We start from the raw sequence: 25353 nt of genomic DNA, 5'->3' as shown, positions 1-25353 counted from the left end.
GTGATGGAATTAACTTTTCAATTTCAATCATCATTTTGAAATGACTGACTGAAAACACCTATAACCACCACAATCAGCCAACCATTAAACAATTCATGGCCATGAATTTAATTTCAATTTTAATCATTTTTTTCAATTACTTATTCAGGTATTTTAGATTTTTTCATTTTGAATTCTTTAGTACAAATGTACCTTTATTTGTGAACATTTGTTTTTCTTATTGACCATGTGCTTATCACAAAATTTAAAATTCATTTGAATCCATTTTCCGGTTGATTTGGTCGTTGTCTGTTTGGATTTCTTTTGAACAAAAAAAAATTTTTTTGTTTTGTTTTTGTTTTTCCTATATCGTTATTTTGTCAAGCAGAAAAAAAATACAACAAAATTAACATTCCAACCATAACATCAATGTTTTGTTTAAATTTCTACAAGTTTTTTGACTGATCGTTGTATAAACAATTTTCAACACATAGAAAAAAATAAAAAAAAACTTTCAAAAAGATCCTAATAATCTCACAAATGACGATGGTTGCCTAGACATTTATGATGATAGCAATTTTGAATGTGAAATATCAGTTTCCCCCCCCAAACAAACACCAAAAACATTAAAATCAACAATATACAACGTGTTCATCATGATCTGGTTGGCTTGCTTACTTGCTTTCCATTCCATTATCAGAATAACATCATCATCATCATCATAATATTATCTACATAATCGATTATCATCTTTCAGATTTATCATCATTTTCAACCAGTAACGCCTTTGTTGGTGACAGTGATCATCTCATCCATAGACAAACACTCACGCATACACACAAACAGTATCATCAACATTTAATTGTAAATGTAAGGTTCATTTTTCCAAATTAAATAGTTGTTGTATGTGCGCACATACTATTTGTTGATCATTTTCAAATGAATTTGTTTTAATTACATTTTTTTTAATAATATTGGATCGGCAAATTTTTCTGTACTGTTTTTTGAATTGGTTACTGTAGGTGTGTATATCATCATCATCTCCATCATTATCATTATTTATTCTTTATAGCTTGATTAACACAGATACATCTGATAAATTCTATTCCAAAAAGAATCAGAATGAGTTTAGTTAAACTTGTTCCTATTGTAAGTTTATTATATTTCAAATGTATAAAATATTATCACGTTCAATTTTTTTTAACATCAAACGATTTAAATATATTTTTCAAAAAAAATAACAAATATAATTAGAGTCGTATCAAATATCTGAGTAAGTATTAATAAGAATCAAAAATTCAATTTCGAATCAATCAAAATAATGATGAATAATCGATTAATATAGCTAAAATTCGTGAAGTGACCATCGATGATCTAACATTTCGTTTACATTATCGTTTTACATTCTCATTTCTAATCATTGGTAGTCTTCTGTTGGCTGGTGAACAATTTTTCGGCAAACCAATACAATGTATCAATATTAAAGATGGAACCGTTCCCGATGCCGTAATCAATTCCTATTGTTGGGTAAATTTTTCTTATTTTTTGAAAAATATTTAAAAAGAATAAAAATTTGATATTTTTTAGATTGAAGGGACATTTACTTTACCTAAAGGATTGATGAAAAGTAATTGGATCTGACTTTACGAATCTAAAATATCAATTAGCAATTCAAATTTTTTCTCTTATAATTATTTTTTAGTTATTGGCTATGAAGTATCTGCTCCCGGTGTTGAACAATATAAAGATTTTGTCGAAGAGGCTAAACATGAAAAAGATGAAGTTATTGAACATTCCTATTATCAATGGGTCGGTGTGGTTCTTTTTCTTCAAGCATTAACTTTCTATGTAGCACATTTATTCTGGAAAGCATGGGAAAAAAGTAAGTGCTTTTATTTTCAGAATTTAATAAATAGCTATCATTTGTTGTTCCGTTTTTCTTTTGATAGACAAAATGAGAGACATAATAAATGATCTGAACAAAGCAATATTGGCTGATGCAAAGAAAACAACAGGGAAATTAAATCTTGTTAATTATCTTTATGCATCATTTGGACGTAACGATAGCTATGCATTTCGATATTTTCTTTGTGAAATATTGAACATGGTAAACGTAATCATACAGATGGTATGTTCTTTTCTGACTTTTCTGACTACTGTCGTTGCTAACATAGAAAAGATATAGATGTTTATCAATTGGTTTTTGGGTGGACAATTCGCTAGCTATGGTCTTGATGTTTTAGCATTTCTTGATGGTGATTATTCTGAACGAATCGATCCAATGGCTAAAACATTTCCAAAAATGACTAAATGTACATTCAGACGATTTGGTCCATCTGGCGATATTGTCAAGTAAGTTGATTAATATCGATTTATGTATCATATGAATTGATATTTTCTACCTTAATTTCATGATTTAGAACTGATCATCTTTGTATGTTACCATTGAATATATTGAATGAAAAAATGTATGTCGTATTCTGGTTTTGGTTATATTTGGTCGCCATATTTTCTGCCATATCAATTATTCGACGAATGGTTTTGATGGTCTTTTCGGGTGTACGATATTTTATACTGGCTAAATTTCAACGATTTGCTGAGCCAAAAGATTTACAGATTGTACTCAAAAAATCCGTTTATGCTGATTGGTTTGTTATCCATCTGGTAAGTTTTAATAATTCAACAAATTTTTTTTTAAATTTTATGAAAAATTTAATTTCAGCTAAGTAAAAATATTGATCCAATGCATTTCCGTGAGGTGATTCGAGATTTAGCTCAACTGATAACAGATGAAAATTCTCCAAAACATCCTAATTATGAAAAACAAATCGATACAAATGTTTGAAAAAATAGTCAAATTTTTTAAAATTTAAATTCGATACAAATTACTTTTATTTTCTTTACAACAATAAATTTGGATAAATCCTTCTTTGCTCAATTTTTTTTCTGTATAAAAAAAAACAAATGTTTTCCGCTTCCAATAGGCAACACAAACACACACCTAAATCATTTGTAATATTTTTATAGTTACAAATAAAATGTTAATAAAAGAAAAATTATTTTTCATTTCATTTCATATAAGTGGTAATCAATTGTCTTTATTTGTTTGATCATAAAAAACCAGAAAACGCTCAAAGATAATATCATTATTATCATTAAATTATAATCGAAAACGTCAAGGATATATTATTATAAATATGAGCCCATTTTTTTGATGATGATGATGGCTGAGATGACATCTTGATCTTTTTTTTTCTTGTACTCTTATCAAGTGTTTTGAAGAAGGTCTGGATATTTGCGATCAATGAACGTTATTTATTATTTTTTTTCCAAATGATCGGAATGTTATTGATCGAATGAAATTGATGATTGATATATTTGGATTTCTAGATGCAATAATATTTTTCAAAATATATGAAAGAACTTCATTATTTACTAATCTTGATTTACGAAAAGATGATTTTTTATTATAGTGTTTTATGATTTTTTCCATCTCAATTTTTATTTGATAAGATTTGGTATTTTTTTTCGCTTGAATGTCACGTTATAGTAAAATAATAAAAGCACTTCTAGATGAGAATTATCAAGTGCAAATATTGCAATAATTCTTTAACAAAATCAAGAAAATTCAATTGAATTTCTTTGTTTTTGAAAAGTTTAAATGAAAAAATTACTAAAAATTTCTAATTTTGTGGACAAGAAGAATCATAAGTTATTTATTTATTTATTTTTGTCAACACCACTTGTTGATTGATAATTATCACTTAGTACCGGCGGAATCCTTTGATAAATGAATTTTATTTTTGTATCAATCAAAAGTTCCGATCATAAAAGATGAAAACATTGGTGAACTTGGATTATTTATAATTGTTTTTTGATCGATTGATTGATTGATTGACAAATAACAACAGCAAGGTTACACAATAAATTGGTTTCCACTTACAAATACTATTTCGTATCTGATAACAAAATCATATTAATGATCGATGGGTATTTTTTTCATTTGGGTTTTTTCCGACCAAAACCTCATTATATCAACTTGTTGTTGCAAAACATAATTTTTTAACCGCTAAAATAAAAATTTAAATGATCACGTCGTATGTGAACGGAGATCATTGATAAGTTTGATAATAAAAATAATTTTATTTTTTTCATATGATAAAACGGACGGTTATACCAGAATCGATAATGTGTATTGCATTCTTGATTGGAAATTTATTTATTATCACATTGATCAGTCAGACAAATTTATTTTTTATTTTTTTGTTATTGTTTACACTGCACAATGCAATGCAGTTGTAATTTTTATTTTTTACCTGTTCTATTTATTAAATTTTTATCGATATAAAAATTTTATTTCCAAAAATGTGATGATATATTTATTGTTCTTTTCACATCTCATCAAATATTATATACAAATCAATTTGTGACAATACAAAAAAAAATCGACCGAGGTGGGATTTGAACCCACGACCTTTGGATTGGCTTCTAAGTATTTTTGCTCTCAAAACACAGATGCACTCAAAATTTGGTGGAAGCGAATTCACTTGTATTTAGAGAACAACAATTTATAGAAGTCCAATGCGCTATCCACTGCGCTACGCGGTCAAAGTATTGACAATAGATACAGTTCAATCATATTTTCAACATATGTATTTAAAAAACGGAATGTAATTCATTTAGTTTTATTTTAAATATAACTGATATGTATTCACATCAACCCATATAATATAGTTTTCAAAATAATATGATAATATTTTATCCGTCTGTATTTTTACATTTATGATAACGTTAAATTTACCTATTGACATCTTATATACAAAATCAAATAAAAGTGCTCAATTGAGGCCTTAAGGCCTATTTAAACAACCACACATGCGCAATTTCGAAATGAAAGAAATAAAATGGACCCTTCTTTGTTCGGAGCTAGCTTGGTTAGACTGATGTTGATGCAAATGCACACACAACTGGCTCGTTTCTAAATTCCTCTATTATTTGGCCATCAAAATGCGTTTTATTTTGATCACCACCACTTAACCATTACAGTGCATTCAATTAACGTAATCACAAATATATCGTAATTATCATTTTATCAATTTTTTATCGATTGAATTGAGCAGTTCACAATTGTTGAGTAAAAACCATTAAATTTTTTTTTATTTTTTTCCCGTTTTATTCTTTACTAATATCATTTCCGAATACATCCTCATTTCGAACACAAAGTAGAAATCATCATTGGCGACCACTTTACATCACTAAAGCATATTATAAAAATTGCATCTCTTTTCAAACTCAACATCATCATCAAAACATTGGGAAGGGCCATCATCTACAAAGCATGCAAGCAGTGAATAGTGTTTTGTCTAAATGTATATGAAACTCGTTTATGGTCGACAACGTTGCTAATCTGCTATTTGCTGCTCTTTGACAATATTGATATCATCATTTTTTGATTGTGTCTGTTCCCTTTTTTCTGGTATTATTGTTTCACTGTTATAAGCATCAATCATTATCATCATTGATGGTAGTACTGCAACAACCATCTCGATGACAAGATAAATTTTCTTTTGGCAAGTGGCAAGCAAAAACACTACGCTTGTTTTAACTCAGTGTCTTATTTTTATACGTACATGTATATGTGATTGTGTATAGTTTATCGGCTGGACTATGCCAATGTAAAGAAAAAAGTAAAACATCCCCAATATCCATTTGATCACCCACGCATACACATAGCCTATATTTTTTCATCGAATGTTGTAACTGTTGTTTTTTTTCAATTCGATCCGATATTGTTGCCAAAGAATTTCCTTTAAATCTTGTGCCTTAATACTCAATTTAAACCAACGATATTATCATAACATTGGTAACCATATGATCTATTTCGCATACACACAATTCATTTTTATGCTGACAACTATTTGATTTATTTATGGTCGGCAAGAATCTTATTCCATAAAAAAAGAAAATGGTCTATGATGTCCTTGGCTCGATTCGTAGCCTAATCAAAATTGATGATTATTGTATCGATAATAATGTATTTCGTTTACATTATAAAGCGACGGTCATTTTTTTGGTCGCCTTTTCTTTACTTGTCACATCCAATCAATATTTTGGTGATCCTATAGATTGTATACAAAGGGACGATGTACCACCTGCATTACTTGATACATATTGTTGGTCAGTTTTTATTTCTGTTTTTTTTTCAATCAATCAATATTGCTAATCATTTATTTGAAATACATAAAATAGGATTCATTCAACGTTTACATTGCCCGAAGCTTTGAATAAAAAAATTGGTGTCGAGGTGCCACATCCTGGTATTGATAAATATACACCAGGCGAAAAACGTGTCTACCATAAATATTACCAATGGGTGTGTTTCGTTTTGTTTTTACAGGCAGTCATGTTCTATATACCACGTTATCTTTGGAAAATGTGGGAAGGACGACGATTAAAAAGTCTTGTGTTACATCTAGATTCACCGATTCTGGACCAAGATACCCGAGAGGTTCAGGTCCGATTGGTTATCGATTATTTCCGAACCAATCTCAGGTATGTTAATAATTTTGATTCTTTTGTAAAAATCATATCATTTTTTTTGTTTTTTTTAAATAATCAAATTCAGATACCATAATACGTACTTTTATTACTATGTATTTTGTGAATTTTTAAATTTTGTCAACGTTATTCTTCAGATGTATTTGATCGATGCATTCCTTGGCGGAGCTTTTTCCACTTATGGTTTTGATGTTATTCAATATACGGAAATGGATCAAGAAAATCGAGTCGATCCAATGATTGCCATATTTCCCCGTATGACAAAATGTACATTCCATCGATTTGGTTCATCTGGTGATGTTCAACGTCATGATGCTCTTTGCATTCTGCCATTGAATATTGTTAATGAAAAAATATACGTTTTTCTTTGGTTTTGGTTTGTCTTTTTGGCAATCATCACTGGAGCATTACTTGTTTATCGATTATTTGTCATATTTTTGGATCCTGTTCGAAAAACGATGCTCAAATCACGGGCTCGACTTTGTGATCCATACAATTTAAATATCGTTCTCAGTGTTACGAAAATTGGCGATTGGTTTTTACTGTAAGCATTATTGATTAGGAATTTGAATTTTATTTAAATATTTTTTCTTTTATAGTTATCTATTATGTAAAAATATGGAAGGACAAAACTTTCGTGAATTTATTGAAAGATATGCTGAAGAAATTATGAAATCTAGTAACGGTAATGATAATGAAAAGGAACCAATAATAAAAAAATCGGGAAATGAGACACCACCTCAAGAAGGATAAACAGTTCATTTAAATTTATATCATTAATCATTATTATTGGGACCAAATGCTCAAAAAAACCAATAAGAATTTTTCATAAAAGAACCAAGACAATAAAAGAGACCAAAAAAACAACAAAAATATTCCAAATCTATTTACAGTAATGAAAATAGCCATTATCAATATTTTTTTATAATTGTTTCGTTTTTTCTTCAAACCCAATTCTAATTAAAAAAATTATTCTATATTTTCTACTGACCCTCTTTCTTTATCATACTGTCTTTTTTTTCGAAAAAAATTATCACATTGCATTTCTTGATCCAATTCTATATAAAAAAGAAAAATTTCGTAATTTTCATTCAAAAAACTAATGATTTCTCATTTTATTTCATAGGAAAGTTTATCTTTCAAAAAAATTGAATCAAACAACGATGAGCTTTATAGATATGGAGATAAAATAGTTTATTTAAAATTTTTTTTATTTTTCAAAATTGATATTCTCCTCTCATACATACACAAAGATATCAAATCGAATTATTTTTTTGTTATTTGAAAAAATAACAGAGATTCACTTTTCATCAAATATGTAATATCATAACATTTTAATGAAATTCAAACATATATTATCGTGAGACATTTGTTTTATTATCATTGAAATGAACATTTTCTTTCCAATCTTTTATCATTTTATCGTCACATTGTGACCGAGTGTGGATACGGAGGAAAAAACATTTTCCAAAATGCATGTTTACACAGCAACCAAAAAACAAAACAAAACAAAAAACATTCATTGACGAAACAACTTTGCTTTTTTTCTGTTAAATATTTTAACAAATCCAATGATTCTGCCATTATCAAAACAAATGATTTGTTTGTATTGATTTCATTTTATCTTCATCATTTTTCATATCAATTCTACAAATAATACATAGGATTTTCTTTCTTTTCTTTTTAAATTTTCTTTTTAAAACTTTTTATTCATTCATATGAAATGAAATCGATCTACAAAATGTTTGAAATAATAAATATAATAAAAATTTATTATAATCATTTATAATGATATAGTTGCAAAAAAAATTTGATGATAATTTAAAAAAAATGATGATGATGATCAAAGTTCAAAATTAACTCCTCCAAAAAATTCAATGTTTTTTATTTTTATCATTTTTATCATTTATAAATTTGATTTACGCATCCCTATGGTGACAACATCAGTAACAACAACAACAAAATGATGTTCGATTCTAAATTGTCCGTTTGTCATCGTGTCATACATCATAATGATGAGGATGAGGATTTCTATACACAACCATACATACATGTACTTTAGTGTATGATTTAGAAATGAAAATGATTTTTCTTTTTTCTTTTTTCTTTTTTAATCACAATCAATCCATAATTGTCGTCATTATCTCATCAAATTAATCATCAAATCAGAAAACAAATAGATTATTAAAATCTGTAAAATTCTTTTTTTACATCGTCCCCTTTCAAATAAAATAACAGAAAAAACAAAATAATATCAACTGAAGAGAAATATAAGGCGAAAAAAATTTGGTTTCCCACCTACAATTGCTTTCTATAGATATTGTACCATTGAAAAGGTAGGAGGACCATGGGGTATGGGGGGAGGAGTGTATGGATGTTGACTATCATGTTGCTGTTGATGATAATGGTCTTCAGATAGTGGTCTTTGTATGGTGTGTGTATGTTTGTGATCATAGATTAATTTTGTTCATCCAATTCATCATTCAATAAGATCTTAGTCAATTTAGTTGGCATTTCATTTTTGTTCATCCCATTTACCAAAAAAAATTATTGAATACCACTGCAATCAACAATTAACCATTAAAAAACAACATTCCAACAGGGACAACTAATCATCATCAATTTGTTTTTATTCGATATTTTAGTTTTTTTGGTTTTGGTGACGATCACCATAACCATCATCGAAAAAATTTACCGGAAAAATTGTTTGCGATTCGTTGTCATAGGATTTATTTTATATTCTCTGTGTGAATTTCATAATAAACGTATCCCGTGTTGATTCCCTTTTCAATGTGTTTGTTTTTTTTTCAGAAAATAGAGTTCAACTAGAATTTTTTCTTCTTAATAATGGAATCCTTATTTTCATCATTGAAAACGTTTTTCAAGAGACCACCAGTTATTATCGATAATCTTGCATTTCGATTACATTATCGTGGTACATTTATCGTATTGGTGGCATGTAGTCTAATGGTAACAAGTAAACAATATTTTGGTGATCCAATTGATTGTATTTCCAAAGATGATATACCGAATAAGTTGTTGGGTAAGTTTACATTTTGATTCATAAATATTTTGCACCTACCTGTTCACAATGATGGTAGTTCAAGGTTAAGGTTTACCTTTAAAACAGTTCATTCATTGTCTGAATGATGAGAAAAGAATTTCAAAAATGTTGAACTCAATTATAAATAAGGACTGGACCTTACTAACGTACTTACCACCAGCAGGTTGTGTTCTGCTTTTGTATGATGATAGTTTTTTCATGCCCCCTATTTCAAATGATTTTTTTGTCGATTATTTTACAGATACATATTGTTGGATACATACAACGTTTAGCATTGAAAATGCATGGAAAAAAACTGTTGGACATGAAGTTCCATATCCGGGTGTTGATAAAGCCACCGATGGACAAAAACGTGTATATCATGCCTATTATCAATGGGTTTGTTTCGTTCTGTTTTTCCAGGCAGCATTTTTCTACATTCCCCGTTTCTTATGGAAAGCATATGAAGGTGGTCGTGTTGCTAAATTAACCGAAAATCTTAATGCACCATTAGGCAGTGATAATAAACGTATCGAATTGTTGGCTAAATATCTCAAAGTTTATGAAAAACGACATAATCATATGTTCTATTTCTATTCATTTATGGAAATATTGAATCTGGTCAACGTTCTTGTACAGATGATGATCATGAATCGATTTCTGGGTGGTGAATTTACTTCCTATGGCTGGGATGTTCTTCAGTTCACCGAATGGGATTGGTCAGTGCGTTATGATCCAATGGTAATTTATAACAACTAATCAGATATGATCAATTCACTGTTTATTAATACTTCATCTAATTTTAATAGATAAAAGTTTTCCCACGTCTTACTAAATGTACATTTCATCGATATGGTTCATCTGGTGATGTTCAAAAACATGATGCCATGTGCATTCTTCCCATCAATATTTTGAACGAAAAAATCTATGTAATTCTCTGGTTTTGGTTCTATATGGTTGCTATTATTTCAGCCATTACTATAATCTATCGGTTAACAACATTACTTTTTCGACAAGTACGACTATCTCGAACTAAAGCTCATTGTTCCATTGTTGATCGTAATAATCTGGAAACGGTACTTGATCGTGTGTCTGTCGGTGATTGGTTTCTGCTTGATATGTTAGCCAGGAATATGGATGCATCTTGTTTCAATCGATTGATTGAACTTCTCAAAGGAAATAATATTAATGCTAAAGTTTGAATTCACTCGAGACATTTTCAAAATATCAATTCGTCCAAATGACCAAATTTTTGTTATAATATATTTTTTAAAAAAGAAAAAATTCTCTATTCAGCTCAAAATGTTTATATTCTGATTGTTTAAACTATTTGTTCTATATTATCTTATTCTCTACAAAATCTTGATAATTTTCTTACAGCTTATGATTGAGAATAGAAATAATTTTCAAACATTTTGAATAAATAAACTGTTTGTATACCATCTGGTGAGCAAAATCAAAATAATTGATTATCGGCTTGGTTTGGGTTCAGTTTTGCAAAAAGATTTCATCAAGTTTTTTAAAAATGTCATCGGATGTTGCTGTAATGAAAGGAAAACTTGATGTTGATATTGAGAAACTTAATCTTGCTCTCACTTTGAATACTGGTCAAAATTTTCGTTGGCGATTAATCGATTCAAATAAATGGTTTGGCGTGATTGCCAATCTTTATGTTGTTATTCTTGAACAATGTGACCACACCATTCATTATGAAGTTATCAATGTTGATTATGTTATCAGTTCTTGGTCAACAAAAGTTTCGACAAAAAAAATTCATGATTCTTTTCATAATCTTCTTGAAAATTATTTCCGATTGGATGTGGATCTTGATTATCTTTACGATCATTGGTCCAGATGTGACTATAATTTCCATCAAATAAGTAGCCGTCTTAAAGGCATACGGTTATTACGTCAAGATATTATCGAGAATATATTTACATTTATTTGTTCATCAAATAACAATATTAAACGAATTTCTAAAATGGTCGAAAATTTATGTCAAAATTATGGCACCAAACTTTTTAACGCCTGTGATCAATCACTCATTACTGAAGATGTCTATTCATTTCCGGAAATCGACAGTCTTGCCGCTGGCGATCATATAGATCGTCGACTACGAGAACTAGGTTTTGGATATCGTGCTCGATTTATTTGTCAAACTGCTCAGCAAATCATGGATCAAAGCAATCAGAAACCAACTGAGTGGATCAAGCGATTAACTTTGTCGTCCTATGAAGATGCTCGTCTATTATTGATGTCATTGCCAGGCATCGGTGCCAAAGTAGCTGATTGTATTTGTTTAATGTCACTTGGTTTCACTGATTCAGTACCGATCGATACACATGTGCTGCAATTGACAACCAAACTATATGCTAATGAAAATCCATCATTTAAAATGACAAAATCATCATTGAGTGCCAAAAAATATAAAGAAATCGGTAAAATATAAAAAAATAATCTGTTATTCCTTTTTAACTCTTTTTTCCAATTAGGAGATTTTTATCGTCAAAAATTTCAATTGCACGCTGGTTGGGCCCAGACCGTGCTATTCTGTTCAGATTTAAAAAAAGTGTGATAAAATCAAAAAAACTAAAAATGAAAATCAAGATTAAATGGCCACATAAACCAAAAAATTGAGCGTTGATGAGTTTGATAATTCAAAAGAATGTGATGAAAAAATCGAATTGAACAGATATGTTTTGATCTAAAATTGAGGATTAATGATTCCTGGGGCTGGAGGTGCATCGGCATTATTTGATGGTTCATTTATCGGCAGATTGGTAATAATTATTGGCATGTTCATCCGTAAATCAAATGATAACGGAATTTTCAATTTAGCCGTCACCATATATTGAATCTGTATGATTGGACAGGTATTGTAAACGATTGGCAGATTAACTGGTATGGCAATATTCATATCATGCGTAAGTTCACTTTGTGGTTCGATCGTAGCTCCCATTACTGAGGATAATTTTTGCATCAATTTTCGTTCTTCTTCATGTGCTTTGAATGTAACCTCTTGTCGTAATGCACCTTTTAAAACAATCCTTTTCAATGATTGATTATTAATTGTACATTTGATTGGCACTTTTGTTCCTGTGAGGTGGACAATTTTCGAAGAATTTTACAGATAAATCAAATTTATACATTTATTATACACTTACCTAATGTAAAACCTGATCTTGGTATTTCACAATGTAACAATACTGTCTTACCATTTAATAGGCCAATATTTTTACTTTTGTTTTCCATTATAGGAATCTGTAAATTGTAAAATTATAATAAAGTTTTAATAATTTATTTAAACAAACTTACAAGCAATTCATTTGGTGAAATACTTGGAGGCGAAATAATACTAAGTACGAATTCGGTCTTTTCCGATCCAGCTTTAGCTTTAATCTTGTAACGAATGAAACCAAATTGTGCATCATATGAACTTGGTACATTTGGCGGTACGATGAATGAATAGCCAATATCATGTTTACCCGTTGATAATTTTGAATGATAAACTAATTTTGCAGGTGAAAAAAATCCAAAATCATTCAAACTATTCAATTGAATAATAAAAAATAAACATACCTTTACTTGGTTTATAAACCAATTCCAGTAAGCTTAATTCTTTAATATATTTATCGAAACCATTATTTTTATCATTATTGTTACGGGAACTATCATTGGTCGGTATTTCTACACGTGATTTACCAACTAATTTTATTTCAATACAATCAAAATCCATTTCACCTGTAACTGTTACAATACAATGGCCAGTGACCACTTCGCCACTTGTATATGTTGCACTCGGTCGATCCGGTACCAATGTAACAGAAGTCACTTGATTCATCGTTGATTGGATTCAATTAAAAAATGCAGAATAAAAATGATTTAATAAAAAAATGTCGACATCGGTATCTGGCGTGTTGTTGTTAAAGCATTAAAAGTTTTTGATACAACCTTTTAATTGCTTTATTTTTGTTATTGTGTGTTTGTGATCGTGATGACTGGCATTCGGACACACATATACACACAAACACATTTTAATTTGTCCATGGTAACATTGTTGTATTTTGTGTCTATTCAATCTTCATACTCTATTGAAAGCGTTGTATACTGTTTAAGATGACGGTTATCCTCATTGAAGACGTCTAATAAACGTAGTGGTAGAAGATATGAAGAAAAAGAATCCATTTCAATAATGAAGATAAAACGAATAAATGGCGCGAATGTGAAATAAAATTACGTTAGTTTTTCATAATTATAACGTTATTTTTATTTCGATTTTTTGACGTTTGTTCTTACGATTTTAAATGTTTTTTTTTGGCAAAATTTTGCTTGATAAGAACTATTTAGCAAACAAGAAAATGATGAAAATAAACTCAATCGATCATATCGAATTGAAATGATCAAATTGATTCAAGGTAATGAATATACAATTGTCAAGGCAATGAACCATCACACACACATATCGTTAATCAATCTTTGATTTTTTTTGCCTATTCATTATAACTCAATTGTTTGTATTGATTATTAATTTAGGTTAATGTCTTTGATGATTGAAAAAAAATCAAATTAATTAATTTATTCAATCAATTTCGGCAAAATAATCTCATTGCAATATGATTGGTGTGTAAGTGTAACGAATATGAAAATCGATTATTTACAACAAAAAAAGTGATAATAATTGTTGAACACAAAAGTTCGGATTTTAATCATTGGATAATTCACACACACATGACGATGGTAGTCGATACATTCGCATTTTTGGACAATTTATTGCCTTGTGCAATGTTGTATCGAATTGATGATTCAAATTATTTCCAATTTTTTCATGTTCATTATGTTCAATACTGATCAATATATGTGTCCGATATTTTTGTCGACATTTTACTCGAACAAGTTTTTGATTATTACATTCGCTGATATAATTGCAGCTATGATCAGGATTAGAACAAATTTCTACCGGTATTTGTTGAAAATAAAATGAACTTTGTAGAATTAAATGATAAACATTATGAATATCTTTGATGACGGATGGACGTATGTATTTACGATCGGCATCGCATAATGATCCATTTGTTGCTTTTCCTGTCGGTGAAGGATTTACAGCGTTGCTATCGAAACTATTCGTTTGGGCAGAATGTACATGAAACAATGATTTATAGCCACTAAAATCATCCATATTTTCCGGCATTTCAGCATACATATCATCAATAATCGATGTACAATTTGTTATTATTGAATTGACGTAATCGCTGATAATGAAAAAATGGAAATAATTGGTCAATTTTTTCTTATGAATTTTTCTTAAAATTATAAATAAATTATTACTTACATTGGATAACTTGAATCATATTCACAATATCCAGCCTGACGAGCACATTCAATGCCTTGTTTTCGAAAATTTTTTATATTTGGATAATTGGAAATTGTTTCGAATACTGGTAATCCGTAACTATTTGCAAGAAAACTTTGCGTATGAAGAAAACCATGATCAGGCCTGAATGATTCGATGTCAGTGAACGCTAATTTATGAATATTATCACTGCTTTCGGTTTCCATTGGATATGAAATATATTTTTTATAATCATGAGAAAATGGTTCTTCCAAACGATTTGTACCACTGGCTTCCAATGATTTCATTGTTCTATTATTAAAACTGAACAAACCTTGAAAAAGACCATCATTATCATCACCATAATCATCATGTTGTCGATCATCTTCCGTTTGTTCATCTGTTTCGATCGGATCGTTCATCTGAATCGAATTGGTTGATAAATCTTTTTTTCCACCTGGTAATGGTTTGAATCCATATTCTAATTTAAGATTCAAGGCTTTTTCTTGATTATAATTGTTGTTTTTTCCGTTTGCAATTTTTTTCATTTGTTTATGATAATAATAATTGTGGTTATTATATTTATTATTCGCTTTACGTTGACGATTATTGATTGAAGTTATAGCTGGATTTTGATAATTAATTTTTTTTATTGATTCAGCCATATCTTCATTTACATATTGATTCGAAAGTTGTTGTTGTTGTGGTATTTTTTTGAATGAACTATAAGCATTGTTATTGTTGGTGGTTGTCAACGAATTTGTCGAATGAATACGATTCAATTTATTCTCACCATCCAGGCCATCATTATTCAAAGATTTTTCAGTTGGAAATCGAACATTTTGTTTCGATTGTTCCGACATTGATGATGGAGATGATGATGATGATGGTGGTGGTGGTGGCGGCAGTTTTGATGATGGAAGGAAATCGTTCACACCGTTCGGTAGATCAAAACTCGGAAATGTTTGACCATCGAAGCTTTCCATCGCCAAATGATGATGATCGTCAACTGAAAATTGTCCATTTGATTTAATGAAATTATCCATTTGTGGAACAATCAATGAACCATGTTCATCAAATTCACTTTGCCATAATGAATTCTTTACGAATGATCTTGTGAACAAAGGATTCTTGAGATAGCGATTTAAATTGTTACGAATCAATGAAGAGAATATATTGGATGCTGTCAATCTATTTGAATCAAGTATTATTGAAATGATGATGATTATGAAAATCAATGTATTTTTTGACATGATTGGTGACATTGTCGTACAAATGTTTCAAATTCAGCTGAGCTAATGAAAAAAAGTTTCGAATTTGATTTGAATCGTTTTGTTGTCATAAGTGAAAAAAATCGATTAAAAATCAATTGAAAATTGAAATATGGACATTGTAATAATAACAAAACGATTGATTGAAATCAAATCGAAAGATAGAGAGATCAAGGTCTGGAAACACGATTTTACACACACACGTAAACACGGACAATAGGCCTGTAGAATCGATTATTCAAATTACAGGTTACCTTTAAAGATTAGTGGATCTGACGCTATGAAGTTCTCGATCAAAACTGAAAAAGAACAATAAATAAAGATCGACCCTTTTTCATTTTGGACTTTTTTTTCTTTATTTGAATGAATACAAATGATAAAATAATCATCTATAGATTGTATTACTAAGAGAGATTTTCTGCTAGAAAGAAAGAAAGAAAAAAAGAGAATTTATTCACCCAAATGGTTAACCAATTTTATTTATTCAATTCAAAACAAATGACGATCATATGTCATCATAACGACCAAAAACCGATCATTCGAATGATAATCAACAAATCTACCAGCCATGACGATAATATCGACCATCCAGATGTAGCTAGTTTTCTATATATCTCAATGATCATTATGGATGGATGAATGGCAAAAATATTTTAATTAGAATGACCGAACAACCATCAAACACCCTCATTGTTGTTGCTCCAGAATTTTTTTTCACCCGATTTATAAATAATGACAAAAAATGGACAAAAATAGTTGTCCACACATGAATGACAGTCAAAACAAAAATGAATAAGAAAGAGAAAAAAAATTATTCATTTATAAAGTATTCACCAAAATGATAATCAAAGAGAAAGAAGAAAAATGAATACCATCAGTCAGGCGTTTGGTTGAATTGTATAATATTTTTTTCTTATTCAATTCGTCGATTCCAAATTGACATACAGCAAAAACAACACTGGACAATAATAGCAGCAAAAATAGAAGGAAAAATAATCATAAATGTTTTCATATGGATGATTAAATTAATTCGGTCCACAGATTTTTCTGATAAGTGCATCGCTTTAGGGAACTATTTTCATTTTTTTTTCTAATCTTTATAAACCCCATAAAACTATTATATTGTTTTATTTTTTTGAATGACCCTCATCATCGTCATGCTATTTATTTTAGAGAAAATGAAAATAATTTTTATGATTAATTATTGTTAGTTGGATATTAACTATCAATTTAATTGTATCATGTAGAAATTTTAGATCTATAGGATCTTCTGGAATGTATAAATATACACTTTATGATTAACTGGACGAAAAGACAAAGAAATTTTTCACTCTTTGATATTTTATGTAGATTGACATGGTATTTTAAAGGGTGATGATTTTTTAAAATTTATTTATTAGGCAAAGAAAGAGGAAAAAATGTCAACCTCCGAATTTTTGGAGCCGAAGTAAGCCTTCAACCATGAAACATTGATAAATTATAATTAGAACATATCTTGATTGTTTTAATTTAGCATTTTTTTGATTAAAATATAAGTTGGTGCATTTTTTCGGTGTGATATATCTTTTCTATATTTATCCAATGGAGGAAACAAAATATTTTTTTAGACATAATTTTAACCATGTACTTCTATTGTATTTTTTTAAAGTTTATTTTGTCATTGTCCAATGCAGTACACTTTCTTATTTTCACTTTTCTTAAACGAAGAATTCATTAAAATTCTTCAACGTTTTGCTGACCAACTAGATATTATTGATAAATTTAGTTCCGACTCAAAATTTTTCAAAAAAAAAAAAAAAAAATCATGAAAACCTGGAATATGATTATTGTATAAAATGATCATTTTAATTTTTCTAAATAACTTTCATTGTATGAAAGTCTAAGCACGTGATTCAAGAATTTTGTGATCAAAATTTAAAAATTGTCATTTATGAATCATGGATGAATCAGTACAAATCATTGATAAAATAATCGAAATTAATGTGCATAAAGTAAAATTACAATTCATTAGAATTTATCAAACCTTTATGGTATGGATTGGCGATCCATCAGATCCTAAATTCGAAAGTTTAGCAATGGCTGTATGTGATAATTCGACATCGATCATTGCCAATCGACAACAATTGGATTCAATTTCCGATCAAGAAATGGCCAAAAAATTGAGCCATCGTTTCAATAATAATCGTCCAGTATATGTTGCATACAACTACTTACCAGCACTGGCTGATACTGATTTGAAATTGCAAATTGACCAACAATTGATCGAATTTATTCGATCCATTCATCATAAATCTTGATTATTAATTTTTTTTTGTCAATAAATTAAATTAATTTTTGTTGAATTATATTAATATTGAATAAAAACCCGCTTTAGCATTGATTCAAAACAAGGTTTTTTACTTCTTTATTTTGAATGAAACGAGCTAAGAGTATGTCTAAATCAAAAAAACCTGATAAAGGTAAAACCACCAATCGTAAACATACTTCAAAATCAAAATCTAAACAAATGACAAATAGTAAATCCACTTTTGCCGATGCTTTGAGTTGCAGTGTGATTGGAGCATCACAAAAACCAACAATGGAAAAACCGAAATCTGCTGTGGATACAATGAGTGTATTGATGGAATGTACAAAAGTTCAACAACAAATCGAAAATCAAACAATAACTAAATGTACATCAATGAAAGAGTTGAATCGTAAAGGATTTAAAGTAAACGTTGATAAAGGTAAAGACAATATATTCAGCGGTAAAGGTCCCGAGAATCTAGAGATGCTTGTAAAAATTATAAATCTTAAAATGATGACCCCACGATATAGAAAAAATTTTGAACAACAAAGCGTGAAAATTTATAAATTCATTGGAGAGAAGCCGTTGTGTGATTCATTTCCTAAAGTTTATGATATATTTCTCATTGAAAAAGTTTATCTAATTTTTATGGAAGTAGTGGGACCGAAAACTTTATACGATTTAATTGTGGAAAAGGAATCATTTCCAGTACGTACTATACAGCAATGGATGCACCAATTGACCCAAGGTATATGTGTCTTACAACAGTATGGTATTGCTCATCGATTTCTTAAGCTTAAACATTTGGTCATTAATGGTGAACAGTTGAAAATTCTTGGCTGGAGTAAAGCAGTTTTTTTCTGGGATAATCACAAACAGAAAGCGTTGAAACAGCAAAAGGAAAAGCGAATACATAAGAATAACTTTTTGCCACCTGAAGTATTTCAAGATGCATATGATCCATCCAAAGCGGATGTTTGGTCGTTGGGAACTATCATTGTAGCAATACTTACACGTCATTATCCATTTCATGTTCGTATAAAAACGAATTTCAATGATCAATGGCAAATGTTCTCGAAGAAACATTTCATCGATCCTGTGGCTAAAGAATTATGTGATAAAATTTTTGTCATGGATCCAAGAAAACGAATCAAAGCCGCTGACATTCTACGTGATCAATTTTTTCGAACCGACATTATGATCATAGATTCTTTAAAAAGTGAACAAAATAAATCCAGCAAGCATACAACAAAAAGCAAAAAATCAAGCGAACTGGGTGAAGTCGAATCATCATCATGTCGTAATAAATTACCAACTTTTTTCCAAAGCAGCAACGATAAATCTAAACAAAAATCAACATCGGCAAAGGAACCTTCTAAAAAATCGTCTAAAAAAGAAAGTTCAAAACAAAAATCACAATTTTCAAACAGCAAAGCGATGAGCAAGAGTGCCATTGGAAAATCTCAACAAAATTCAGCACCAATGGGATTAGCAGCTGGTGCTCCAAGTGATAAAGAATCTGCCAAAGCATCTTCCAAAGGATCTTCCAAAGGATCTTCTAAAGAATCTGCCAAAGGATCTTCCAAAGGATCGTCTAAAGCATCTGCCAAAGCATCTTCCAAAGCAAGTGATAAAGCATCTCTTAAAGCATCTTCTAAAGCATCTGCCAAAGGATCTTCCAAAGGATCTTCCAAAAAATCTTCGAAAGGATCTTCCAAAGGATCTTCTAAAGAATCTGCCAAAGCCTCTTCCAAAGGATCTTCCAAAGGATCATCTAAAGAATCTGCCAAAGCCTCTTCCAAAGGATCTTCCAAAGGATCTTCTAAAGAATCTGCCAAAGGATCTTCTAAAGAATCTGCCAAAGCATCTTCTAAAGAATCTGCCAAAGAATCTTCCAAAGGATCTTCCAAAGGATCTTCTAAAGAATCTGCCAAAGCAAGTGATAAAGCATCTCTTAAAGCATCTTCTAAAGCATCGTCAAAAGCATCTTCTAAAGCATCGTCAAAAGCATCTACTGCAGCTTCGAAAGCTTCTGCTGCATCGTCTAAAGCGTGTGATGCAGATTCTAATGCATCTGCTGTAGCTTCTAATGCAGCTTCAGCTTCTAATGCAAATTCATCAAATGATGAAGGAGAAGGAAAAATAAAAATAAAAATTGAACAGCCACCGAAAGACCCATCAAGTGAGTCGAATGATGATAAAGATGAAGTTAAGGATGAAGATAAGAGTGAAGTTAAGGATGAAGATAAGAGTGAAGTTAAGGATGATGATAAGAGTGAAGTTAAGGATGAAGATAAGAGTGAAGTTAAGGATGAAGATAAGAGTGAAGATAAGAGTGAAGATAAGAGTGAAGATAAGGATGAAGATAATGGTGACGATAAGATTGGAGAAAAAGTTGGTGAAGAATCGGAAGCAGATGAAATTGGCGCTGAAGAAGATGATGAAGAAAAAGTAACTAATGAAGAATTACAAGCAGCCGAAGAACAAGAAGAATCAGCAAAACCATCCGAAGCCGATGAAGTTGCCGATGAAGAAGGTAAAAAAACGATGTTGGAAGCGGCATCCGCATTGAGTGAGCAACAATCCAGTCAGAATAAAGCAAAATCTGAGGGCGGTGGCAGTGCTTTCGAAGATGAAGAAGGTAGTAATGGATCTGCCAAAGTATCAAATGCCAAAGTATCAAATGCTGCACAACCGCCTGAATCAGAAGATGGTGGTGGTGAAGAGCAACCGGCATCACAACAAGAATCACCATCATCAGCAGGACCAAATGAAAGTGGGCAAGAATCGAGTAATACTTAAAATTATTAGAATAAATTTGAATATTCTTAGCAATAAAATTTTAGATCAATAGATGGCGTCCAAATTCGTTTATGAATTTTTTTCCAATATTTTTATTGGATTAAGAATGAAAAACACGGAGAAAGAGAAAACTTGTTGGCATATAAATCTATTTTGGTTCAGTGAGTGCATTTATTTATTTAGGATATTTTTCATTTGAAGAATCTATTGATTATTGCTTTAATGACTGTGAATATCAAATAATTGTTTGATCATCATGCTAAAGAGAAAAGAAGGAAAACAATAACATTTTAAACATTTTAATGAAACATGGAATATCTAAAATTATTATTATTCAAAATGAATAAATGTTGTTGATCTTGCTTGATATGATGATATTAAGAGAAACTTGAAACGTTATCCTGTTTGCATTGATTTCATTAGTTGTTTTATTTCCTTTGATGTTTGCCATTCGACGATATATCGCGTTAGGCAACAATAATAATATTATGTTTGTATTAAATTTGAATAGATCAATGTTTCGTAATTCAATATGTACAATATTGTTGTTCATTGTTTATCGGATTGAATTCACTATAGCCGAACAGCCATTTAGTTATGATCATCAACCGATCTTCCATTATTCATGGTTTATTCATTTCATCAAAAATCTTACCGATTATTTTTTTGTGATAATACCAGTCGGGCTATTGGTTTTTCTGTCCAAACAAGATCTTTTACCATCTTATAGTAGGTGCCAAATGATTTTTCATCCCCTAAATTAATTTGAATTCATTTTTTAAAGTCAAACACATTCGTTGGATTAAACTCTTGGTGTACGGTGTTCCGGCAAACAATGAACTCCCATTGACCATCGAAGATGATCATCAATCATCCTTATTATCTGATGTTGAAGATAATCTAAAATCTAACAAACCAGAAAAATTGGGCGTAAAAAATATTAGTGTTTCCCATTTGCTGTATTGTTTTTTCGGTCTACAAATCTCATTTTTAACATGGGGAATTTTGCAAGAAAAAATTATGACACAAAATTATGTGGTTCACAGTTCTTTTATTGATACTTATTCGAATCAGATAACAGATAATCTACTTTCTATAATTTCCACTGGTAAGATTCATTTTTGATTTTATTTTACATTCAGATTGTCATTTTTCATATGGATTTATTAGATCCGGTAAATCCGAGCATGATAAATATAAAATTTCGAAATGCTCAATTTTTAGTCCTCATCAATCGAGTATTAGCCTTCATCATTGCTGTGATAGTATTATTGTATCAGCAAAATTATCATTCAACGCAACGGAAATCATTTTTTCGAACAAAACAACCACCATTCTATATGTACATCTATTGTTCATTATCAAATATTATGAGCAGCTGGTGTCAATATGAAGCACTAAAGTATGTTAGCTTTCCAGCACAGGTTCTATCAAAAGGATGTAAAATGATACCAACAATGGTAATGAATCAAATCGTTATGGGTCGTACACAGAAACGTGAAGAATGGCTTTTTGCAATCGCTATTTCATTTGGTATGTCTATATTTATGCTTAATGAGAAACGAGAATCACATGGAAATATGAACGAAACAATTAATGATTCATTCACGTTTTCATCGTTTATGTCGGGCATCATCATCTTGGTTCTCTATCTAACATTCGATTCGTTCACATCGAATTGGCAACAATCGCTTTTTGATAAATATCGATCATTGACTAGTCTGCATATGATGGCTGCTGTCAATTTTTATTCAATCCTATTCACATCGATTTCTTTATTGCAACAAAGCGATTTCTTTCCGGCAATCAGCTTATTATTTGCAAATCCTGCTTTAATGTTGGATTGTATAATTTTATCAATATGTTCAGCCGGTGGACAGTTGTTTATATTCCATACGATCTCGACATACGGTGCAATTATTTTCACTTTGATAATGACCTTACGGCAAGCGTTTGCCATTCTCTTATCCTGTTTTATATATTCACATTCAATCACATGGTTAGGTTTTCTTGGTATTGTGATTATTTTTGCCTCATTATTTCTCAAATCCTATAGAAAATTTTCCGAACGAAAAACAAAAACAACTATTACATTAAACAGTAAACCAAATCATCAAAATGTTTGAATAAATGAATTTTAAAAATGTTTATTTGGAAATAGAAATATTTTGAAAGTGTTCATTTTATATTTATCCTTCATAAAATTTGGGTAAATCACCAGCTAATTTAATACGACGTTCGACACCTTTTTCATTAATGATGGCCAATCGTGCTACACCACCACTAGATCCATCACGTGACATTGCCAACGATAAAGCATTGAATACGAGTTGACAACAATCTTCTTTATTCATTCCTTGTCGAAATTGTGAATCAACATAACCATAGATATAGGTAGAACCAGATCCACCAATCGATATAGGTTGTCGTACGACCATACCACCAAGTGGTATCGTATAAACTTGTCCACCATATCGACGATCCCATCCGGCACAAATTATTCCAGCCGTCATTGAATCGCGATAATTGTAGCACATATCTCGAAATAAATTGGCGGCGATAGGAACTAAAGCCGGTTCACCTGTTTCCATCTGATAGAAATCCAAATGATAGGCAACAACATCAGCAATTGCTTGTGTATCGGCTGCACTTCCAGAACGACACACATAAATATGATCGGTAATTGGCGTCAATTTATCTGTTACACGATTGGCGATATAAGCACCAGAGGTTGTACGTGAATCGGCTCCGATGACAACTCCGCCATCGAATTCTAAGGCCATAATTGTCGTGCCAGTAGAATGGGGTCCATCGAACGAATCATGAATGACCATATCTTCAAGATGAGTTTTGCCATATGGAATGGCCGAAAAATCGGACGTTATTTTAGGTTCGAAAGCCATCGTTATGTTAGGTTTGATTTTTATTACTATTGTTGATCGTAACACTCAAACGGCAAATTAGCAAGTCATGACAGAGAACTGTTTCGACAATACAAGCAACAATAGAGTAAAAATAGGCAATTGTGGTTTTAATTTTTTTTTTCAATTGAAATTTTCTGCTATTTAAATAGCAAACTTGCAATTTATATAATAATTTGCAAATAATAATGCTAAAAATTTTGAAAATCTTAAAAATCAAATCAATTTCTATAATCGAACAGAAGGCACTATTAGCATTTGGCAATAGTAGACACATCAGACGACCAATTGAAGTCAAAGGCGCGAAGAAAACAGTTGGGACATCTTTGATAAAAGACAAAACAACGTCCAAAGTAAAATCAAAGACATTGACATCAAGAAAGAAACGATCGGGAAATAGAAATAAAATCCGATCAATGGAAAAGAATTCAAAAAGAAAGTCTTGATTTATTTAAGTAATTCCGTAATTTAAAATGTATTTACAAATAAAATTTGATTGAAAAATTTGAATGAAATGTCTAATGTTAAGCGACAAAATCTAATGGTCGATTAAATCCGCCTTTTCGATTCATATATTGACGATATTTACGTTTCTGTAAAACATTAACAGCCGAAACATCATTGCCTTTAACAGGTTTACCTTTTGTTGAATCAAAACCAGCGAAACCCATCAATTTCATCATTTGTTGTTCTTCTTCTGTTTTACCTTCGAGATCTTTATCGGTAATTTCCGGACGATTCATTAGAAATTGTGGGACGGCGCCACCATTTTTTTCTGATTTTGGAGTTCGCGATCTAGATCGGGAACGTCGACGAGCACGAGGTGATTGCGATTTACGACGATCATTGTGTCGATGGTCACGATGATGTTTGCGTTCATCTATTCTACCGCGATGTCGATTACGATCATCAGTGCCAACACGTTCTCGATCATAGTTTCGATATCGCTGTTCACGATCTAATTGTCGTTCATTATCATCGCGTTCACGTACTGGACTACGGGGATAATCTCGGCCTGTTCGATGTTCGCGATGGGATCGAACATTGCGAATTGTACCATTATCACGACCTCGTTCACGTTTACGTTCACCTCGTTCTGGTCTTGCATCATGTCGGGAACGGTTACGAGACGGGAGTGGAGATCGAGATCTACTTCGCATCGC

The 25353-nt window shown here is 30.6% G+C and overlaps 11 protein-coding genes and 1 non-coding gene across 21 annotated transcripts; 7 read left to right on the top strand and 5 right to left on the bottom strand.

Annotated features, from left to right (window-relative positions):
* The first annotated feature begins 493 nt into the window (after positions 1 to 493).
* LOC113788917 (innexin inx2-like) lies at positions 494 to 3050 on the top strand. Of its 6 annotated transcripts, none has more exons than XM_075824855.1 (10): positions 494 to 849; positions 1066 to 1128; positions 1234 to 1252; positions 1325 to 1506; positions 1567 to 1606; positions 1682 to 1861; positions 1929 to 2107; positions 2165 to 2331; positions 2400 to 2643; positions 2702 to 3050. In XM_075824855.1, exons 2-10 carry the CDS (start codon positions 1102 to 1104, stop codon positions 2822 to 2824), a joined length of 1161 nt encoding a protein of 386 aa, XP_075680970.1. In that variant the 5' UTR covers positions 494 to 849; positions 1066 to 1101; the 3' UTR covers positions 2825 to 3050. The 6 variants fall into 6 exon arrangements, with proteins under 6 accessions (XP_075680970.1, XP_075680968.1, XP_075680965.1 ...); XM_075824853.1 differs by having other exon boundaries at positions 1052 to 1128; XM_075824850.1 differs by having other exon boundaries at positions 1002 to 1128.
* A 1375-nt stretch (positions 3051 to 4425) lies between these two features.
* On the bottom strand, positions 4426 to 4587 carry TRNAR-UCU (transfer RNA arginine (anticodon UCU)). The gene is made up of 2 exons: positions 4551 to 4587; positions 4426 to 4461 (listed from the first exon to the last, which is right to left on the bottom strand). It is a non-coding gene; the product is annotated as a tRNA-Arg (tRNA).
* Positions 4588 to 4894: 307 nt separating this feature from the next.
* On the top strand, positions 4895 to 7527 carry LOC113788927 (innexin inx2-like). 2 transcript variants are annotated; one of them, XM_027338396.2, is made up of 5 exons: positions 4895 to 5056; positions 5206 to 6156; positions 6229 to 6531; positions 6605 to 7081; positions 7137 to 7527. In XM_027338396.2, the coding sequence occupies exons 2-5, from the start codon at positions 5945 to 5947 to the stop codon at positions 7288 to 7290; spliced, it is 1146 nt and encodes a 381-aa protein (XP_027194197.2). In that variant the 5' UTR covers positions 4895 to 5056; positions 5206 to 5944; the 3' UTR covers positions 7291 to 7527. The 2 variants fall into 2 exon arrangements, with proteins under 2 accessions (XP_027194197.2, XP_075680963.1); XM_075824848.1 differs by having other exon boundaries at positions 5203 to 6156.
* Positions 7528 to 9018: 1491 nt separating this feature from the next.
* LOC113792130 (innexin inx2-like) lies at positions 9019 to 11022 on the top strand. Its single transcript, XM_027342032.2, has 3 exons — positions 9019 to 9580; positions 9843 to 10321; positions 10390 to 11022. The coding sequence occupies exons 1-3, from the start codon at positions 9385 to 9387 to the stop codon at positions 10780 to 10782; spliced, it is 1068 nt and encodes a 355-aa protein (XP_027197833.1). The 5' UTR covers positions 9019 to 9384; the 3' UTR covers positions 10783 to 11022.
* A 62-nt stretch (positions 11023 to 11084) lies between these two features.
* Positions 11085 to 12209, top strand: Ogg1 (8-oxoguanine DNA glycosylase). Its single transcript, XM_027342044.2, has 2 exons — positions 11085 to 12018; positions 12073 to 12209. Exons 1-2 carry the CDS (start codon positions 11106 to 11108, stop codon positions 12153 to 12155), a joined length of 996 nt encoding a protein of 331 aa, XP_027197845.2. The 5' UTR covers positions 11085 to 11105; the 3' UTR covers positions 12156 to 12209.
* Positions 12020 to 13698, bottom strand: LOC113792147 (arrestin domain-containing protein 2-like). Its single transcript, XM_027342056.2, has 4 exons — positions 13160 to 13698; positions 12896 to 13089; positions 12745 to 12841; positions 12020 to 12676 (listed from the first exon to the last, which is right to left on the bottom strand). The coding sequence occupies exons 1-4, from the start codon at positions 13419 to 13421 to the stop codon at positions 12285 to 12287; spliced, it is 945 nt and encodes a 314-aa protein (XP_027197857.2). The 5' UTR covers positions 13422 to 13698; the 3' UTR covers positions 12020 to 12284.
* Positions 13699 to 14168: 470 nt separating this feature from the next.
* On the bottom strand, positions 14169 to 17299 carry LOC113796724 (uncharacterized). 2 transcript variants are annotated; one of them, XM_075824588.1, is made up of 3 exons: positions 17053 to 17299; positions 14910 to 16204; positions 14169 to 14829 (listed from the first exon to the last, which is right to left on the bottom strand). In XM_075824588.1, the coding sequence occupies exons 2-3, from the start codon at positions 16172 to 16174 to the stop codon at positions 14283 to 14285; spliced, it is 1812 nt and encodes a 603-aa protein (XP_075680703.1). In that variant the 5' UTR covers positions 16175 to 16204; positions 17053 to 17299; the 3' UTR covers positions 14169 to 14282. The 2 variants fall into 2 exon arrangements, with proteins under 2 accessions (XP_075680703.1, XP_075680704.1); XM_075824589.1 differs by having other exon boundaries at positions 14910 to 16199.
* Positions 17300 to 18033: 734 nt separating this feature from the next.
* Positions 18034 to 18525, top strand: LOC113791501 (uncharacterized). Its single transcript, XM_027341293.2, has one exon. The coding sequence runs from the start codon at positions 18118 to 18120 to the stop codon at positions 18475 to 18477; it is 360 nt and encodes a 119-aa protein (XP_027197094.1). The 5' UTR covers positions 18034 to 18117; the 3' UTR covers positions 18478 to 18525.
* Positions 18526 to 18555: 30 nt separating this feature from the next.
* LOC113791451 (uncharacterized) lies at positions 18556 to 21320 on the top strand. Its single transcript, XM_027341234.2, has one exon. The coding sequence runs from the start codon at positions 18594 to 18596 to the stop codon at positions 21267 to 21269; it is 2676 nt and encodes an 891-aa protein (XP_027197035.2). The 5' UTR covers positions 18556 to 18593; the 3' UTR covers positions 21270 to 21320.
* A 38-nt stretch (positions 21321 to 21358) lies between these two features.
* On the top strand, positions 21359 to 24705 carry sll (adenosine 3'-phospho 5'-phosphosulfate transporter 1). Of its 3 annotated transcripts, none has more exons than XM_075824592.1 (4): positions 21359 to 21430; positions 21781 to 21998; positions 22054 to 22377; positions 22440 to 24705. In XM_075824592.1, exons 2-4 carry the CDS (start codon positions 21785 to 21787, stop codon positions 23393 to 23395), a joined length of 1494 nt encoding a protein of 497 aa, XP_075680707.1. In that variant the 5' UTR covers positions 21359 to 21430; positions 21781 to 21784; the 3' UTR covers positions 23396 to 24705. The 3 variants fall into 3 exon arrangements, with proteins under 3 accessions (XP_075680707.1, XP_075680706.1, XP_075680705.1); XM_075824591.1 differs by having other exon boundaries at positions 21361 to 21430; positions 21849 to 21998; XM_075824590.1 differs by lacking the exon at positions 21359 to 21430 and having other exon boundaries at positions 21437 to 21998.
* Prosbeta1 (proteasome beta1 subunit) lies at positions 23391 to 24172 on the bottom strand. The gene has a single exon (XM_027341269.2). The coding sequence runs from the start codon at positions 24170 to 24172 to the stop codon at positions 23459 to 23461; it is 714 nt and encodes a 237-aa protein (XP_027197070.1). The 3' UTR covers positions 23391 to 23458.
* Positions 24618 to 25350, bottom strand: ytr (U4/U6.U5 small nuclear ribonucleoprotein 27 kDa protein yantar). Its single transcript, XM_027341281.2, has one exon. The coding sequence runs from the start codon at positions 25348 to 25350 to the stop codon at positions 24715 to 24717; it is 636 nt and encodes a 211-aa protein (XP_027197082.1). The 3' UTR covers positions 24618 to 24714.
* Positions 25351 to 25353: the final 3 nt, after the last annotated feature.

This window comes from Dermatophagoides pteronyssinus, unplaced genomic scaffold, assembly GCF_027571235.1.
Source record: "Dermatophagoides pteronyssinus isolate colony J.1.1.1.1 unplaced genomic scaffold, Derpt_VIB-CSIC_2022.12 sq0002, whole genome shotgun sequence".
NCBI lineage: Eukaryota > Metazoa > Arthropoda > Arachnida > Sarcoptiformes > Pyroglyphidae > Dermatophagoides > Dermatophagoides pteronyssinus.
Note: the sequence above shows the minus strand (reverse complement) of the source record. Positions and strands in the feature narration are given on the sequence as shown.

Excerpts from the sequence above, each read along its gene's own strand:
- LOC113788917 (XM_075824855.1), top strand. The coding sequence starts at position 1,102 with ATGAGTTTAGTTAAACTTGTTCCTATT. Across the intron at positions 1,607-1,681 it reads ACCTAAAGGATTGATGAAAA|TTATTGGCTATGAAGTATCT; the intron begins GTAATTGGATCT and ends ATTATTTTTTAG. Across the intron at positions 1,862-1,928 it reads CTGGAAAGCATGGGAAAAAA|ACAAAATGAGAGACATAATA; the intron begins GTAAGTGCTTTT and ends TTCTTTTGATAG.
- LOC113788927 (XM_027338396.2), top strand. The coding sequence starts at position 5,945 with ATGGTCTATGATGTCCTTGGCTCGATTCGTAGCCTAATCAAAATTGAT. Across the intron at positions 6,532-6,604 it reads TATTTCCGAACCAATCTCAG|ATACCATAATACGTACTTTT; the intron begins GTATGTTAATAA and ends AATCAAATTCAG. Across the intron at positions 7,082-7,136 it reads ATTGGCGATTGGTTTTTACT|TTATCTATTATGTAAAAATA; the intron begins GTAAGCATTATT and ends TTTCTTTTATAG.
- LOC113792130 (XM_027342032.2), top strand. The coding sequence starts at position 9,385 with ATGGAATCCTTATTTTCATCATTGAAAACGTTTTTCAAGAGACCACCA. Across the intron at positions 9,581-9,842 it reads TATACCGAATAAGTTGTTGG|ATACATATTGTTGGATACAT; the intron begins GTAAGTTTACAT and ends ATTATTTTACAG. Across the intron at positions 10,322-10,389 it reads CAGTGCGTTATGATCCAATG|ATAAAAGTTTTCCCACGTCT; the intron begins GTAATTTATAAC and ends TAATTTTAATAG.
- Ogg1 (XM_027342044.2), top strand. The coding sequence starts at position 11,106 with ATGTCATCGGATGTTGCTGTAATGAAAGGAAAACTTGATGTTGATATT. Across the intron at positions 12,019-12,072 it reads CAAAAAATATAAAGAAATCG|GAGATTTTTATCGTCAAAAA; the intron begins GTAAAATATAAA and ends TTTTCCAATTAG.
- LOC113792147 (XM_027342056.2), bottom strand. The coding sequence starts at position 13,421 with ATGAATCAAGTGACTTCTGTTACATTGGTACCGGATCGACCGAGTGCA. Across the intron at positions 12,842-12,895 it reads TTTCACCAAATGAATTGCTT|ATTCCTATAATGGAAAACAA; the intron begins GTAAGTTTGTTT and ends TACAATTTACAG. Across the intron at positions 12,677-12,744 it reads AAGATCAGGTTTTACATTAG|GAACAAAAGTGCCAATCAAA; the intron begins GTAAGTGTATAA and ends TCCACCTCACAG.
- LOC113796724 (XM_075824588.1), bottom strand. The coding sequence starts at position 16,174 with ATGTCACCAATCATGTCAAAAAATACATTGATTTTCATAATCATCATC. Across the intron at positions 14,830-14,909 it reads TATGATTCAAGTTATCCAAT|CGATTACGTCAATTCAATAA; the intron begins GTAAGTAATAAT and ends TTTCATTATCAG.
- LOC113791501 (XM_027341293.2), top strand. The coding sequence starts at position 18,118 with ATGGATGAATCAGTACAAATCATTGATAAAATAATCGAAATTAATGTG.
- LOC113791451 (XM_027341234.2), top strand. The coding sequence starts at position 18,594 with ATGAAACGAGCTAAGAGTATGTCTAAATCAAAAAAACCTGATAAAGGT.
- sll (XM_075824590.1), top strand. The coding sequence starts at position 21,710 with ATGTTTGCCATTCGACGATATATCGCGTTAGGCAACAATAATAATATT. Across the intron at positions 21,999-22,053 it reads AGATCTTTTACCATCTTATA|TCAAACACATTCGTTGGATT; the intron begins GTAGGTGCCAAA and ends CATTTTTTAAAG. Across the intron at positions 22,378-22,439 it reads ACTTTCTATAATTTCCACTG|ATCCGGTAAATCCGAGCATG; the intron begins GTAAGATTCATT and ends TGGATTTATTAG.
- Prosbeta1 (XM_027341269.2), bottom strand. The coding sequence starts at position 24,172 with ATGGCTTTCGAACCTAAAATAACGTCCGATTTTTCGGCCATTCCATAT.
- ytr (XM_027341281.2), bottom strand. The coding sequence starts at position 25,350 with ATGCGAAGTAGATCTCGATCTCCACTCCCGTCTCGTAACCGTTCCCGA.